The 18,311-nt window shown below is 37.5% G+C and overlaps 1 protein-coding gene across 5 annotated transcripts in view; it reads left to right on the forward strand.

Moving 5' to 3' along the window:
* Positions 1-18,311, forward strand: part of LOC105489426 (methyl-CpG binding domain protein 2) — a 73,877-nt gene that overhangs the window by 18,047 nt on the left and 37,519 nt on the right. For 4 of the 5 annotated variants that reach the window (XR_011616873.1, XR_011616872.1, XM_071085307.1 and 1 more), the window contains exons 2-3: positions 1,702-1,861; positions 17,638-17,775. Coding sequence is in view for 3 of the 5 variants with exons in the window: in XM_071085307.1 (XP_070941408.1) it covers positions 1,702-1,861; positions 17,638-17,775 (298 nt within the window). In the remaining 2 variants the exon portion in view is untranslated. Of the gene's footprint in view, positions 1-1,701; positions 1,862-3,807; positions 4,254-17,637; positions 17,776-18,311 lie in introns of those variants that run through there. The other variant, XM_071085308.1, reaches the window with a different exon arrangement.

The raw sequence follows: 18,311 nt of genomic DNA on the forward strand, positions 1-18,311 counted from the left end.
TTCAAGTTTTGGACAATATTGCGAGTGACTTGCTGTTTTATTTTGTGATACTGAGTATTCTGGAAATCCAGGTTAGAGTTGGAGTTGAGCTTTGCTTGTGTGGGATCCCGTACTCTCTCCTCTGGTGCTTTCTTGTATTGTTCTTGTTGTTACTGGTTGTTATCTTCATCTGCCTGCTGAACTCTATTCCTTGAATTGTGTTTCAGGAGTACTTAAGTCATGTGGTTGTGGAAAAAGAATGTCGATAGGATCTTCAGTTGTCTTGAAGTGTGTTGGGACAGACTATCAAAGAGTTTGTGACAAGTCAGGGGTGTATTGCTGTGGATTTGACCCAGAGAGAAGTTTTCTTGTTCCAAGAGAATATTTATTGCTTGATCTCTCAGCCTTTTTCCTTTTATCTTCTTATGAGTTATTTTTCTTTTATTGTGGTCACTTGGTGCAAGGTTAAGTTCTAAATGTGACACATTGACTTCTTTGAGAAGTATTCTAGAATTCTCACAATTTTCTTGTGACATACCACACTGACTTTGTTCTAGCACATTTATTTCGTTCAGAAAATTTATTAGGTGAGACTTTGGGGCATTATTCCTATAAAAAAATTTCTTACAGATTAATGCCACACAGGAAAAAATGTTTTTGGGAAAGACTAGTCCTCCATATAATTCTGGCATTTTTGTAACTTTCCAGCTTTGGTGGTATTACTTACCAGAAGTAAATTATTCTTCATGTGCTTCCCTAAGGGAGGAGTTTGGCTAACAAAACTCATGTCAGCATGGTACAAGCACGTTCACAAATATTTGCTCTAGTTTTCTCATTTCAGTAGTATTAGCATTTAAATATTGTCAAGATTTAAGAATTTTTTTATTGTGAGTGTTATGAGCCCAAATATGATATAGATTCCACATATTTGTGTGTGTGTGTGTGTGTGTTTTAAACAAGGGTTGCTGACTTCAGATTAATTTGTTATCAAGTTTTTTTCTGATTATTGCTGGCATAGTTGTATATGTAATACTTGCAGGGAAAAAAGCATTTCAAAATCAATTTGGAAAGGAAGTTTGTGAGATTGAAGACATTTTTAGTATGCCTGTTATGCTGTGCATGAAGTTTGGATTTAGGTTCTCGCAGTAGTTGCTGAGTGACCTGTGGGATAGGCTGTGGCAACATGTTATGTGTTCTAGGGGAGCGTTATATTAGGTGACACGTGATCTCTTCTTACAGGGAAGTTACGGAGTTCCCTGTAAAACTTTAACTTTTTTTTTTTTTTTTGAGACAGAGGTTTGCTCTGGTTGTCCAGGCTAGAGTACAGTGGCACGATCTTGGCTCACTGCAACCTCTGCCTCCTGGGTTCAAACGATTCTCCTGCATCAGCTTCCCGAATAGCTGGGATTACAGGCGCCCACCACCACGCCTGGCTAATTTTTTGTATTTTTTTTTTTTTTAGCAGAGACGGTGTTTCACCATGTTGGCCAGACTGGTCTTGAACTCCTGACCTCAGGTGATCCACCCGCCTCTGCCTCCCAAAGTGCTGGGATTACAGGCATGAACCACCATGCCTAGCAGAACTTTAACATTTCTTTAAAAATATGTACAATAGAATGGGGTATCAGTTGAGGGTAGAGGAAGACATGAAGAAAAGGCTTATGTAGAGACCTAGAGTAAATATTGTTGCCTTTTATTCAATTAACCTTATCTTTCTTTTAGTCCAAGTGGTAAGAAGTTCAGAAGCAAGCCTCAGTTGGCAAGGTACCTGGGAAATACTGTTGATCTCAGCAGTTTTGACTTCAGAACTGGAAAGATGATGCCTAGTAAATTACAGAAGAACAAACAGAGACTGCGAAACGATCCTCTCAATCAAAATAAGGTTGGTTAATTTACTTATCGCATGTATATGCTACTTCGAAAGCTGTCCAAAAAGTATCTCACATCATAGTCACTGGAATTTTGGTTGTCCAAATGTCCCATGCATGTCCCTGTACCCTGCCCACCCTGTCCCAGCAAGAGAGAGCATAAGTAAATTGTGCACAGTAGAAAATAGCATTTCAGTATCTCTCTAGGTCAGTGAACGTCACACTTTCTGACCCACTGGGGCTGTTTACAAAAGGTTTCTTTAGTGTTAATTGTCTGCTTTTTTTCCTTTTTCCCTCAAAATCGTTCCTGTTGTCCAAAAAGTGGCAACATTTTAATGTGGCAGGTATCTTTATCTCATAGTTTATAATTACGTATTGATTTTCAGGTTCAGGTTTTGAGAAAGGGCAGTGTTTTGTTTTTGGTTTTTTTTTGACCTTTGATGATGTTGAAGATAATGAGTTTTTGGAATAATATTCTAATACTATGTTTGGATATTTTTCCGTTAGCCCTTAGCTTTATCGAGTTGTTTGGTTGATAGTTTATTGTATAGCAATTGAAGCAAATCTCATTTGAATTACGATACAGTTTGAACATTCCAAATCTGAAAATATCTGAAATCTGAAACTCTTCTGGTCACAGGCATTTCAGATGAGGTATACTTAAGCCTGTACTAATTTAATTGTGTTAAAGAATCCAATATCTTTACAAAGAAAGCTGCTTTTTCCCTGAGGACAACTAAGCCTATGTGACTATTTTTTCTTAGTTTTTCTTCCTCTAAACTTCAGGGATCTGTGTGTATGTGTATTGCTACCACCATTGTCTTCACAGTGACAGTGAAAATAGTGGAGGGAGAAGCAGGGGCTCTCTTTCTTAAGATGTGACTGATGTGTGGGACTAATGGGACTCATGTAATCCCATAAGTCCCAGTGGGCTCATTTTAGGAACCGTAGGCATTTTAGGCAGCGTAGTGGAGTAAGAAGGGCTTTGGACCCAGGAAGGCATGACTTGGTGAACTGGCTCTGCTACTTACTAGCTGATGCAGTCATGAGAAACTTTCTTAGACTCCAAGGGCCTTCAGTTTCTCATTTGTAAAATTAAAGAAAGAAAATTTTCCCTTCACATTGTTGTGAGAAGTAAATGGGAATTTTTTAGAACATCTAGCAAAGTAAATTTGACCCACGTTAATTCCTTTGCTTTCCACACTGCTCTTTCCGTAAGCCACCCCCTTTCCTGAGCACCAAGCCACCTCAGTGAACAGTGTTGCCTCGTGGCCAGCGTTGGAAACTTTCTGACCCAAGCTCTCTTCCCTCTTGTCATTTTACATTTTCTGAGGGGCATAGGGTCTCTGCTTCATACCTGTCTTCATTCGAAATTCAGCTTAAATTTGTGCAGTTTACAGTAATATAATTTCTAATAATTGATACAGAGGTCAAAATGCATTGTTTCTTCATAGCATAATACCTTGCATTGGTTTTCATAGGGACATTGGCAGGTCCTTTGTTTAGAGAGGCAGAGTGGAAGAGAAGGCTAAATTGCCTCTATATTCCTTAACTATGGGGTGGATTTGAGTTGGTCATTATGAAGATGTTAAGAAAGGTAAGAATAGCAGTAGACGGGGAGCCCAAGTTAGCAAAAGTTAGGATCTTGTGTGTGTATAAATCACTGTGATTTCAGCTTCAGGAAACCTTTATTCTGGGGTTACTTTGCTTCTTAAATGTACAGAGGAAAATTCAGGTTTATGTTTCTAAAATTGCCATCTTAAAACACAGTGCTGGGTACCTATGAAAGGGGCTTCAGTATTTATGAAATGAAGAGTACTTTCAGATTACTGTTCTGTACCAGAACCACAGTTTAGTTACGTTAAGTGTAATGTGCAGATTTATTTTTCTGACACTTACGTTTCATCAAAAACCAAACACTAATTCATCTCTTCAGTTTGTGTGCACCTTTCTGCTCTAGCTGCGCTGGAACGCTCATCGTCCTGCACCATGGCATGTGCTTTCAAGACTCTGCTTGCTCATGCGCTGTTTGCTCTGCTTGGAATGTGCTTAACCCTTTCCCCTTCATCTGGTGAACTCCTACTCGTCCAAGACCCAGCTCCGTTGTCTCCATCTCTGGGAAGCCTTCCCTGCATACTCCAGGCAGAACCAATCCTTTCCTCCATAATGCTTCCCTGGTGCTTTGCCATTGTGTTTGTGACTTGTTTGTCTGCTTTAGCTAGACTGTGAGCTCCATGAGGGCAAGGACCATGCCTGTTTTTGTTTTTGTCTATGTAGCCAAAGCCTAGCACACTGTAGGTACTTAATAAATATTGCTTTATGTTTATTTGATTTACCATCCACCTCATTTCAGAAGTGTATAGTGGTAATCAATGTTTATTAAATAAATAAATATACTATACATTATTTTGGAAATGCCTTTCATTTTCATTGTTTTCTGAAGCTTTCTGCATGAATTTTTGGAGGCATGGTCTTTTTGCATGTGATTTTATTTAGATGGTCAGAAAGTGGAGCTTTGCATTTTAAAAAATAAGTTCTCTTTGAAAGTAACACCAACAACATATTAGGTAGCTCTATAAAGCAGAAAATGTATTTGTGGCTAGTTAAGTAATAACTGTATTATGTCTTTTTTATGATAGTACAGTGTAAAGAAAGCTAAGAGCTTTAAAGTAATTAATAGAAATCTGAGGTAAGAGTGGTTGTAAATCTGGCTTCAGTACATTGTTGTGTTTGTTTTGTTTTGTTTTGAGACAGAGTCTCGCTCTGTTGCCCAGGCTGGAGTGCAATGGGATGATTTTGGCTCACTGCAACCTCTGCCTCCCAAGTTCAAGCGATTCTCTCTTCCTCAGCCTCCCGAGTAGCTGGGATTACAGGCACCAACCACCACGCCCGGCTAATTTTTGTATTTTTAGTAGAGATGGGGTTTTGTAATGTTGGCCAGGCTGGTCTCGAACTACTGACCTCAGGTGATCTACCCATCTCGGCCTCCCAAAGTGCTGGGATTACAAGCGTGAGACACCATGCCCAGCACGTTCTGTTTTTTAAACTCTTTATCTTGAAAGAATTAGAGCTTTAATTGACAAAATAAACTTTGAAACAGGCTAAATTATAATTTAAGTAATTATAAGCTATGATTTTAACATATTTTCCACATCAGAGGTGAATTACTGGTGATGAATAATATCTTTAGGTATGATTGGAAAGATGTCTTTTTTTTTTTTTTTTTTTGAGACGGAGTCTTGCTCTGTCGCCCAGGCTGGAGTGCAGTGGCACCCTCTCGTTCACTGCAAGCTCTGCCTCCCAGGTTCATGCCATTCTCCTGCCTCAGCCTTCCGAGTAGCTGGGAATACAGGTGCCCGCCACCACGCCTGGCTAATTTTTTGTATTTTTAGTAGAGACAGGGTTTCACCGTGTTAGCCAGGATGGTCTCCATTCCTGACCTCGTGATCCGTCTGCCTTGACCTGCCAAAGTGCTGGGATTACAGGTGTGAGCCACCGCGCCCGGCCAGAAAGATATCTTTTTAAGAACTCTGCAGAGTGGTTTTAAATTCTTTTAGGATGGGAGAGTAGGGTGAAGGGGGCATTGTTTTTAGTCTGTACTACAATTTTTGCAGTACCTATTTCAGATATCTCAAACTCAATCTTAACCTTACCCTGAAAATCGATTCCATTCTTGATTACTTTATATCTTACTGATTTTCTTGACTGCCATAATTATTTCCAACCACCACCTCCATCTCTTCAACTGACATTGTTGAAATATCAGGAAGGTTACTGAAGATACTCCATTAGGTTAATGGAAAAAGACTAGAGAAAGATTTGGAAGTCATCGGCACAGTTTGTATTTGAAGTCATGAGCAGGTTTCTCAGACCTTAAAGGGAAAAGTTACAGAGCAGCATATCCAGGGGAACATTCTGTGATGACGGGACTCTTTTCAGCCACAGGTGACTGTTGAGTGTTTGACATGTGGCTAGTCTGACTGAATAACTCAATTTTTAGTTTTACTTTAAAATTAAATAGCCAGATGTACCTAGTCAGTGTCAAACAGCACGGCTCCAGAGCTTTGCCTCTCAATATGCAAACAAAAACCAAACCTTTGCTTCAAAAGCTAAATATTGTTTAGGCATTTATGTTTGGTTTTTCAAAGAGGAGATGTTGCGGGGTTTCATAGATGTGACTGTCAACATTTTTAGCAGGGAACTGGGAGGAGAGGCAAGATGATATTAAAATTTAATTGGAGACACTCTAGGATAAAGAAGAATACAGTGATTCTAAGTGCAAGAATACAGTGATTCTAAGTGCAAGATATGTTTAGAGAACTTCAAGTAGCTTGGTTTGTCACTGGAAGTTTATTTTAGTGTTTTAGATGTATAAACATACTGAATTTGTGTTTCTAGGTCTTAACATCAAATGTTTTATAAATTAAATCTACAAAACTAATAAAATTCAATTCCCTAACATTAATTTATTGTGACATATGACATATTTTATAAATTGCTTACAATATGAATATGGTATGGAACAAATTATTTTTTAGTTTTGCTTGACAATACTACAGGTATCTTGGAAAGGCTCAGTTCTTTCATCACATTTCTCTATTCACCCAAATTGGATACATTTGAAAATAAAGTGTTCTTGAGTTCTCATATTCTCTTGAGTGGAATCAGTTGTGTGTTAAGTCTGCCATTATTTATTTCTCATGAATGATCTTGGTTTAAGGTGGTAGTATGTTATTGTGAGTATAAACACATACTTGGATAGGTATATGGCTGTATGCTAGGTTTTCAGTCACATGATCTAGAAAGTACTTGTTTTAATTATCCTCAACAATAATAAAACATTTTGTGGAGAGCTCATCTATCTTGGTGGCAATTTCTGTGTAGTTTGAGAAACTTAGTGGTGATGATAAGAATCAGATTTGGGTATATAGAATGGGGCACAGTATGGAGACTGGATTTGGGAAGGGATGAAACTAGAAGTAGGGAGAATAGTTGGGCTGTTGAAGTCTAGAAAAATAAAGATGGCCTGAATTAATCCTGTGGCAGAAAGTATGGAAAGGTGAGACTTGAGAAATTAGATAGAAGTACCTGATGGTTACAGAAAGAATTGATGCATGCAACAATTCTGGCTTTGGTCACTTGGGGCAGGGAGTCAGGGGATAGGGGAATAAGGGCAAGTTTTGGGGGTGGAGTGGGGAAGATCGAGTTAAAATAGTTTTGTTTCTTGGACTTCCAAAATGATCTTGGAGACCCCCAGGAATTCTCAGATCACACTTTGAAAACTCCTTTGACAGTGTTTTTGTCATTGATAATGCCCAAAATAAGGACAAACGAAGTGTATCTTGTCACTCTGTAGGCCCATGTATTAAATGAATAAATGAATCTTGTAGAGAGTAAGAGGACCTTCCAGAAAAGAAATAGGAGAATCAAGAGAATGTAGTGTTACAACAGCCTGGAAAACAAGACTTTTGTTAGAGATCAGGGAGGATAAAGACTTGTCTAGCCATTGGATTTCTAAATTATGAAGCAACTGGTGACTTTACATTACCAGTTTCAATGGATAGAAAGAATAAGTCCTATTGAGAATTCCAGAAAGTTTCTGGGAAATGGGAGACTAGAAAAACAATGTGCCTGTTCTTTCAGATGTTTTAAAATTTTATTATTTGGTTAAGTGATTTGGGCACATAGTGAAAAGGATACTCAGTGAAAAATGTCTCCCTCTCTCCTGTCTTTCAGTCCCAGTCCTCTTCTTTAGAGGAAACTTGTTAATGAGGCTTTTTGTATGTCTGGCTAGAGCTTATATGCATTTATGAACATGTACCCATACATGCATTTTTACCCCTTTCCACAAAAATGGTTGGACTACTGTTAAACTTGAATGAGAAGTGGAAGAGAGAAGACAATATTCAGAAGAGAATGCATGATCAGAGAATGTTATGGTTATTTTTCCTTTAAAGGTTTAAAGAGGTCAGCTTGGAAGGAACCAGTAGGCAGAGAGGTTGCTAATCTGGGTGACCATGCCTCAGAAAGACCTCCAGGAACCTTTGAATCGTGTGCAATTTTTGTGTGTGTACATTTTATTGTTGAGACAGGGTCTCACTTTCTTGCCCAGGGGGAAGTGCAGTGGTGCGATCACAGCTCACTCAGCCTTGACCTCCTGGGCTCAGGTGATCCTCCTATCTCAGCCTCCTGAGTAGCTGAGACTACAGGCGCAGGCCACCACTCCTGGCTAACGTTTTGTGTTTTTTGTGGTGACAGGATTTCACCATGTTGCATAGGCTGGTCTCAAACTCCTGAGCTCAAGTGATCCACCTGCCTTGGCTTCCAAAGTGCTGGGATTACAGGCGTGAGCCACAGCATCCAGCCTTGTGTACATTTCTCCAAGAGAGAGCTTATTTTCCTCAAATTCTCAATGGAATCTGTAACTGAAAACCACTTTTTTAAAAGCAGGAGAAGGAGCTTGGCAGAAGATGTGAGGGAGTAGGTGAAGAGCCAGGTCACTTGCTGCAGCTCAGAATAGGCATTTGTTTGACTATGGATTTTGCAGTTATTGAAGTAATGCCGTACTGGACTGACTTATTTCTGCCTGAGGTACTTCATGGCCAGTTAATTACAATCAGAGCCCTGTGATAGGACCCTTCTGATGACCAGCTCCTGGTAGGGCCTATAGTGTGGTAAGAACTGCCTCTTGGCTTCTACCTTCCTAGGATTCCTCCATCCTAACCGAAAACAAAGACTTCATTTATTCCACCAACATTCCTGACCTATGGAGAAAGTAAAATTGTTGCCAAAGATACTGATATCCTGTTTGTCAGTTATTAAAGTCTTGCTCAACGGAGTGTTTTCTGGTCTCTGTAGATAAAGTTGGGGACAGGGAAGGGGAATGAATAGGTCGTAGGTGATAAGTCTAGCATTTCTAGGCCCTAAAGTCCCTCCAAGGGATAAGTGCGGGCCACTGTTGAATACAGGTTTCTACTAATTGGATGCTGAAATCAAAAGTGGAATTGAGGAGCAAGTAGCTGTTGTAGGATGATGCTGCTGCTGATGATGATGATAATGATGATGCTCTAGACACGTGCCCGTGGAGATAGAAGTGGACAGATTCTAAATCTCTTTTGAAAATAGAATTGACTGGTTTTGCTGATGAGTTGTGTATAGAGCATAACAGAAAAAGAGTACTTAAGGGTGAGTTCTTGGTTTTTAGATTGAGTAGACAGAGGTGCCATTTACTGAGGTCACTTTAGGGAAATAATTTATGTGAGTAAATAAAATCAATTTTAAATATTCAACATTTGAGGTGCTATACAAAAACCAGAAGGAGAAGCTTTCCCCGTGGAGGGAGTAGCCAGTATAAATTCTCTAAGGAAGGATGCACTCATCATGTGAAGACAAAAAGGCCAGGTTTGCTGGAGCTTAGTGAGTGGAGGAGTATTACTAGGTGAGGTTAAAGTAGGCAAGCCTGGTAATAGGGCTCTGCCAGCCAGCATAAGGAATAGTATAGAATGCTGTCTGAGGGTTTTATGTAGGGAGAAGTATGACTGCTTTGACTGTGTATGGAAAACAGAGTTACAGAAGTGAAAGTCGGAGACCGGTTAGGAAGCTGTTGTATTTGTCCAGGTGGGGATGATGGTGACTTGGACAGTACTGGTTTAATGAATGAATAAAGGAAGAAAGGGTAAGATGTAGCAAAAGACCGTAGAACTAATTCATGTTCTCTTGTTCAAAGAGCTAATTTTTCTCAAATACAGAAATATTTTTAGTAAGTGAATACATAAAGGATATTTAGCTGATATTCTTTACCTAATGAAGATAATCAGGTTATTAGCTATTAATAATAGTACTGTTCCATCCTTTTGGCTAATTTGAGTCATGTAGATATTGATTGGATAGAGATTGCTAGGAAGCAAAGAGTGAACAAAAGAATGTTAGCCATGTTAGCAAATGGGCTTGCTGATGAGAATGATTTGTTCAGTATGATACCAGCTTTATTATATTATAAACTAGTGCTTCAAATGTGTCTGAGTGTGATAGAACTTTTTGAGAGGGCCTGGACTTGGCTATAGTGATTGATAATCATGAAGGTAGATTCGGAAACAGAGTTGTCCATGATATGGCTTTAACAAGCTTTGTTTAGTATGCCCAGGTGTTAACAAAACTTTTGTAGGTCCTGAAGAGTTAAGCTAACTTGTAGGCTCCAGGTTGGCAATAGAATTAAGCCCTACAGAAAACCATTTGTGTCACTATTTCCATAGTTCTCCCAGTATGTGTACATAGCTAATGCCAACTGAGAAGTAAAGGAGATGATTAATTCCATATAATAACTGTCTGAGTTTGAGTAGGACTGTTCTAGGATATCTGGTTGAAACTCTCTGGCATTTTTGGTGATGTCTGTTAATGATCTTACATTAACTAAAGCTCCAGTAAGTTATTTTTCAAGCAGAACTCTTCAAAACTTGTTTCATTGATGAATTGTAATCATCCTTCTGTGAACAGGTGTAGTCCTTTTTAATGAGCTCAAAGTATAGTCCATCCATCCTATTAATATTTTAATATGCCATTGATCTCCTTTAAAAAAATCTTGTTCCCCACATAGGATATTAGACTAAGTAGATTTTCTGCATAAACATCATGGGTACCAGATAATTTTTTCTTTACTTTTTGTAAAAAACTATGAAATTGCATAAATTAGTGAATATACTAGAAACCACTAAATTGTACATTTTAAAATGATGAGTTTTATGGTATGTGAATTATATTAAAAACTTATGAAGAATTGTAAGGCACTTTCCATTGTTGGCATTTGATTTTGTGGAAAGACATTCACTATGGACTACTGTATATATTCTCGAGCAAATCTCCAGTTACTTTTTGAGAATAGCCTTGATTTGACCTAAAGGTATCACTCAGGCACACCTTTGTTTGAACCAGGGGATACCTTTATTTCTGGGAAAACTTTAACAGGTTAAATTTCTAAATTTTAATAGCATGTTCAATAACCTGTTTAGGTTAAAGAAATAACTGCTATTTATTTAGAATTTGTACCAACATGACTATATTATAAACTATAAACTTGTTTTATTAAAGGCTGAATTTTTTTCTTTTTTTAAATGACTATATATAGATGGTCCAGTCAGTGCCTGGCACATAGTAGGCACTCAATATTTGTTCAATGATCAACTGAATGAAAGCTGCATTTGTAGCAGCAGCAGCATAACATGCATTATCTCATTTGATTTTTATAAGAATCTTATGCAGTAGCTATTATTATTCTCATTTATAGATGAGGAAACCGACCTTAGAGATACAGTCTTTGCTTCTCAAATTGGAGTATCTTTTGGGGGAGTGTGTGCGTGTATGCAAAAACCACAGAATTTAAATGACACTTGAATAATACTTGGAAGTGTCAGTTTTATTTGAACATTTTGGGTAGGTAGAGCAACATTTTTACCTTAAACATGGCTAATGTTTAAGGTAAAGTGCAAAATTTGTGTGAATTTTAAAGATAAAATGAGCTAGACTTGGACCCTAGAATATGTACAATTTGAACTGTCATAAAGCTTTATTTCAAAGTCATACTGAAAAAAAGTGGTATTTACAATATTGTATAGTATAAGTCCCTGGTGTTCAAACTATGCTGTGTGGAGGCTTTACATGATATTCATAGACGTCGATGGCTTTAAAGGAATCCATTTTGATATCTTTAAATTCCATGTACACTGTTTCCTTCAATTGATCTGAGAATGTAACCTGTGATAGAAGTACACATTATTTTTTCTGTAATTCTCCTTTATAGTCAACCTCCCATTTTACAGAACAGCATACTTCTCACTTGTATGCAATATTACCATGGTACAAAATGTTTGATATCATAAAGGGACAGTATGAGATACTGGATTGAGAACATGAATGACTCAGGAACAGTCAGTTCTTTCCACAAGTACAATTATTTGCTTTTAACAAAATTTAGAGGACTTTATGTAGATGTTGACTGATTTTTTAATTTTTTTGATGGTTCACTGTTACATTCTATCATGTAACTTAAAAGGAGTTCAGAGAATTTGAATGACTTGGAATAAAATTCATTCTATCTACTCATTTATGTGAACAACATTTCTCAGTGCTACATTTATGAAAAAGGGACACTAGGAATAGAATTGATGCTATAGCTTGTCCCATTCTAGCAATTAGTAATACACACTTGAGAATATAAAATTGTTTAAAAAATTATTTTCATTAAGCTACATATATATATATATACACACAATAAATTTCTATATATATAATTATGTACTAAAAATTGTAATACTTTATTTTGGTCACATATATACTAATAATTGTAATAAACCAGAAGAAATTTGTTGTTTTATCACTAAGAGCTTTATGGTCACAGAAAGTGAAATAATTTCATGATGTATAAATGATCAGTGAAAGATTATCAAGTTTAAAATAGGAAATAACTTTGGAAATGGAATTATTCAAAGAGCAAAGGGAATGAAAATTTATAACCATTGAAGAGTTTGTTCATATATCAATAGGTAATGGTGGGTACATTTAGATTCTGTTAGATGTAACAGTGCATTATTAAAGTATTAGCATTTAAATTACTTCTGGTAAGTGCATCCTTTGCAATTGATTACATTAAAATATGAAATATTCTTGCTGACTTTAAAATGCAGGTGGGGTATATATATTTTCAAATTTCTCATAAGGGGCAGAAATACAAAATTTTTTGACAACCACTGGCTTATGATACATGTTCTTCATATGCCTCTTTATTCTCTTGTATCCTTAATCACGTGAGATCACTGGAAGATTATACAATAATTAGGCCCTAGGTGCCAATAATTAGGCACCTTTACTGAGTTGTCCTTTAAGTCTTATGTTCTTGGTTTTTATGGAAAGTCACTAAAAAAGAAAAAAACATTTGAAATCTGCTTAATATTTGTTGTGAAGTTTAGTGCCTTTATCCATTTTCTTCTAGAGTTAATACCTGGACATTTTTTGTTTTCCTCATTACTTGGTATGCGTCCTCCTTTCTGACCATGATATCTGTGTAATTGAATGTTTCTCTCTCTGCCCAGGCCCCTTGAAAATTCAGATCCACATTTGATGCTCAGCTCTAGTATCACTACTGATCTTTTCAAACAGATATCTGTTTTTCCTTGTCCTTGATTTTCTGTTTTTAAAAATTAATTTTTGTGTATTTTGTCCTTTGGGAATGTACAAATGATATATCTCAGATACTTACTGGAAAGAGGAAGTAAAATTTTTAAAAATAAAGATTTATTTTATGTTCCTCCCTGCAACTAGGGGGATAAAATAGATCCTCAAGAACAATACTTTCAGCCTAATATACACATTATAAAATTTATTACATTTTGATTTGAGGACTAGTCTGTACATAGATTTTTCAAAAGTTGGAAACTTAGTTCTGATATTAGAATGTGTTTGCCAGTTTAATTTTGTAACAAAGAATTTCCGCTTCACTTTTTCTTATATTGAAGTTATAAGAAGATTGCGTATACATAAAAGCTTTAATCTTGTCCCATAAAAAAGTGTCTGGCTTTTAACTCCAAAGTTGATGGTAGATTGGTCCTTTAGATTCTAAACTAAACTGTAGAAAAAGACACACAACTGGGCATAAATTAATAGTGACTCAGGGCAGTCCTCAGGATAGAGGTAATAGAATTGATGGTTTCTGGGAAAACTAGTTAGTCCAGCTTTACAGATTACTCAGCTTCATGTGATACTGTTTTAGAAAACCAAATTAAAGACATTCTTTCTGTTGTCAGAGCTTCTAGGCCAGTTAAAAGGAGAAAAAAATCCTAAAAACCAAAATAAGATTGAGTGAAGAATAATGCAGCATATTTTGAATAATGTCTCATTCTGTACCAGTGGGGAATGAACTGTCTCATTAGACAATGGAAGTTAGTTGTATATCTTAAGTATTTTAGCCAGGCTTTTCTTTTAATTTTTTTTTATTGCACAGAAACATAAGTGAATGGAAAAACGCCCATCTTACCAGTGTAGCATCAATAGCATCAATAGTTTGACATATTCCATGCTTCCTTCCAGTCTTCATGGATTCAGGATTCATAGTTTAAAACAGTTAGAGTAGTTCCTGCTGCCTCCAGTCATCCTTGGTAACAATGAGAATCTCACAGGTTTGAATATGTTTACTCATGCAGACAGTTGCAAATACTTCTGTGTGTCTACTGAGTAGACACGTGATGCCACCTTTGTTCTAATACCAGCAGAGTATATCATTCTTTATTAAGAACAAAGTCCAGGCGCAGTGGCTCACATCTGTAATCCCAGCACTTTGGGAGGCTCAGGCAAGCAGATCACGAGGTCAAGAGATCAAGACCATGCTGGCCAACATGGTGAAACCCTGTCTCTACTAAAAATACAAAAATTAGCTGGGTGTGGTGGTGCATACCTGTAGTCCCAGCTACTCAGGAGGCTGAGGCAGGAGAATCGCTTGAACCCAGGAGGTGGAGGTTGCAGTGAGCCAAGATCGCGCCACCGCACTCCAGCCTGGCGACAGAGCGAGACTCCATCTCAAAAACAAAAACATTAAAAGCCAAACAAGGTATCATTTAGTGATACATATTGATTATACCTAATTAGTGACAAGAAGCTCCCTCTAAACATTTATGTGTGAAGCTGCTTAAGGACTGAATATTGCCTGTTGTCATTAATAGGTTGGATGACTTCATTTAGGGCCTCCAAATGGTCTAGATGTCATATATCAGAGGTGTTCAAACTTTCTTTGCATCACAGAATGACCAGGAGAGTATTTAAAATGCATACTCCTGAGCCTCACACTTTGTAGAGTTGGCAACCTAAGTGGTTACTTTGCAGCTTGTCAGCCAAATTTGCACATTTTATATATTTTTTGACAATCCATAAAGATAAAGCTAAATACCTTAGAAATAATACTGTTAGAGTCATGTAAGATGAGTATATCTTTTAAAGGTAAGCAGAGACACTGGGGGAAAAATGAGATAAAGGAATGACAGGATTGCCCAATATAAACAGAGAGGAGGGCTGTGTTGTGTGGGGAGGTGTAGAGGTGAGGACACATTTAATAGTGGATCTAAAGAATACTGTAATTGTAATAGTTGTCAGATTATTGTGAGGCTTATCTTTCTAGGCATGCTGATGTTCTTCAAGTAGAGGTCACAAACTCAGTGCCTATAGGGCCCAGACAGGTAATGCAAATATGAGTTGTTGAGGAATGTTGCAACAGGAGACCCTGAGGCCACTACTGGAGAGCCATTTCTAACCAGTCACAGCCTATTGTTGCCAAACCAAGTCCAGTATTTCTAGATCTTTCAGTTTTTAAGAGAAGCTAGAATTCTGGATTTTATATGAAAACTCTAGATTTTTAGGTGCTGACTTAATTTATTAAAGGCACTAAAAAATGAACACTCATCTCTGGGTTGGACTTGATCCACCTGTGATCAAGTTGCAATCTTTGTTGTAGAGCTGTGCTTCTCCAGGTGTGGTCCCGGGCATAGCAGCATCAATAACACCTGAGACCTTAATAGAAATGCAAAGTCCTAGGCCTTATCTCGGACCTGCCGAAAGCCCAGTGCCAGGGGTGAGACTCAGTCATCTGTGTTTTAACAAGCCCTCTGGGTGATTCTGATGCATGCTCAGGTTTGAGAACCCCTGTTTTGGAGCATGGAAGTTGACACTACAGTTTCTATGTGGGGTAGTAGTAAAGTTCATCAAATATCCTGTAAATATCAAAAATATATCAGCTGTATTTTGTTTTCAGGTATATGTAACTTCATCTTTTTTCCCAGAATCTCAGAAAACACAATAATTGTGTTTTCTCCCTTTTCTTTCTTGTTAAGAATATTGCAAATTAACTTAATAGCAATTCTGGTCACATTTTGACCTCATTGGAACACATCTTAGATTTTATTGATTGATTGATTAAAACTAGGTAAATAAGTTATGTGGCTTTACGAAGCTTCAGTGTTAAGTCTCCTTTAAAAGTATTAAATATAATATTCAGTAAGTCCTCACTTAATGTTGTTGATAGGTTCTCGGAAACTGACTTTTAGCCATATGATTTGTAATGAAACATATTTACTCTAGGCTAATTGATATAAACGAAAATTAAGTTCCTGTGGCATATTTCTGGTCACAAAACATCCCAAACTTCTAAATAAGACCAAAACACTTCTAATGATAAACACTGAAATTAATGTGAGCTCTCCACACATTTAAGAAAGATTAATATAAACAAGATTATTATTCACCCACTGATTCCAGTTCAGGGTCGTGGGTGGCCAGAGCCTCTCCCAGCAAGTCAGGGTACCAGGCGGGGACCCCACCCTGGACAGGACCCCTTCCCATCACAGGTTGCACTCACGCTTGCTCAGGCTGGGACCATATGGATGCACCACTGAACCTAAAGTGCACTCATCTTTGGGATGTGGGAGGAAACAGGAGTACACAGAGAAAACCCAAACAGACCTGGGGAGAACATGCCAACGTCACACAGATGGGCTTAGGCTGGGAAAGGATTATTTTTTTCTCATCATTGTTATAACAAAATGACATTGAACAAAACGACATTATTCAAAGACCTACTGCATATTAAAAATAAGGAACACATCACATTTTTCTAAATTGAGTTCTGTTTGCTGGAATTAGAACTACCATTTCTACTTACCTATTTTTATATAAAAGAGGTTAATTTATGTGGTTTTATGTAAGTCTGGCCTCCTAATTGCTGATCAGGTTGTTTATATTTTAATGCCCAAGTATGCCAATATTTCCCTCCATTCTCAGAATGTAGAAATGGTTGCTATCCTGATTGTTATCCTTAAAGTTCTTGGCCAGGTGTGGTGGCTCACACCTGTAATCCCAGCACTTTGGGAGTCTGAGGACTGCAGATTGTTTGAGTCCAGGAGTTTGAGATCAGCCTGGCAATGTAGGGAGACCCCATCTCTACAAAAAAAAATACAAAAACAGCCTGGTGTGCGGTGGCACGTGCCTATAGTCCCATCTACTCGGGAGGCTGAGGTGGGAGGATTGCTTGAGTCCAAGAAGTCGAGGCTGCCGTGAGCCATGATCATGCCACTGGGCGCCAGTCTGGGCAACAGAGTGAGACGCTGTCCCTAAACAAACAAACAAAACCCCAAGTTCTTTTTTTTTTTTTTTTTGTATAAACCAACCTTTAACATATTTGTTCATTTAAAGTCACTAGTACCTTGCTAATCAGATACGAAATTTATGGAGAGAATTTTCTTACACTTAAAAGTATACAAAAAGCTAGCCAGGCGCGGTGGCTCATGCCTGTAATCCCAGTGCTTTGGGAGGCCGAGGCGGGCAGATCACGAGGTCAGGAGATCAAGACCATCTGGCTGACACGGTGAAACCCCGTCTCTACTAAAAATACAAAAAATTAGCTGGGCGTGGTGGCGGGCGCCTGTACTTCCAGCTACTCGGGAGGCTGAGGCAGGAGAATGGTGTAAGTAAACCCGGGAGGTGGAGCTCGCAGTGAGCCGCACTCCAGCATGAGCGACAGAGCGAGATTCCGTCTCAAAAGAAAAAAAAAAAGTATACAAAAAGTTTTTCATTTATTTTGAGGAAACTTTGTGCATGTGTGACGTATTAGGTGCTTCAAATGTACTTTAGAGTATTTAAAATGCTGCGATAGACTGAGAAGTTTGGAATAATTTGATTTAAAGTAATAGATATTGAATTTGTAAGAAGTCATCTGCTTGTGTTTATATAATTTTAAATAAAAATAAATTTATGTTCACAGGGTAAACCGGACTTGAATACAACATTGCCAATTAGACAAACAGCATCAATTTTCAAACAACCGGTAACCAAAGTCACAAATCATCCTAGTAATAAAGTGAAATCAGACCCTCAACGAATGAATGAACAGCCACGTCAGGTAAGGATCTAATTCTTTCTCCAATCTTATTTTTCAGAAAAATGCTGGTATTTTTACCAGACATAATTCAAATAAATTCTGGCTAAAATGGAGTGTATTTGGAAAGAAAATTGTTTTATGTCCTAGGCTATTACATGAATGCTGGAGTATGCAAAATTTAGGTAAAATATTTTTAAGAAAATATTTAATAAGTCAATTAAGAATGAATCTAATTCATAATATGGACTAAATTTTTATGCTTTTCGTGTGGTAATATACATCAGACTTGGTTCTGCTAATCTTAGTTTTTTAAAGATTATCTTTCCAAGGATAATATTTCATAGAAGAATGAAGCATGTAGTTCGTGTTGCTTAGTTTAAAAATATTTTCTATTATTTGGAAGCTAAGACTACTTTTTATTCTGATTTCTTATTTTGTGAAATCTGTCCCACCCCTTTTGAAAAACAGAATTAGATAAACTTTGTCAATCTGGTATATTGTCCTGTGACTTCCATTTTTGTACAAATTCAATTTATTTTTCTCTTTCTTTATTGCTT

This window comes from Macaca nemestrina, chromosome 19 (genome assembly GCF_043159975.1).
Source record: "Macaca nemestrina isolate mMacNem1 chromosome 19, mMacNem.hap1, whole genome shotgun sequence".
In the NCBI taxonomy this organism is placed as follows: domain Eukaryota; kingdom Metazoa; phylum Chordata; class Mammalia; order Primates; family Cercopithecidae; genus Macaca; species Macaca nemestrina.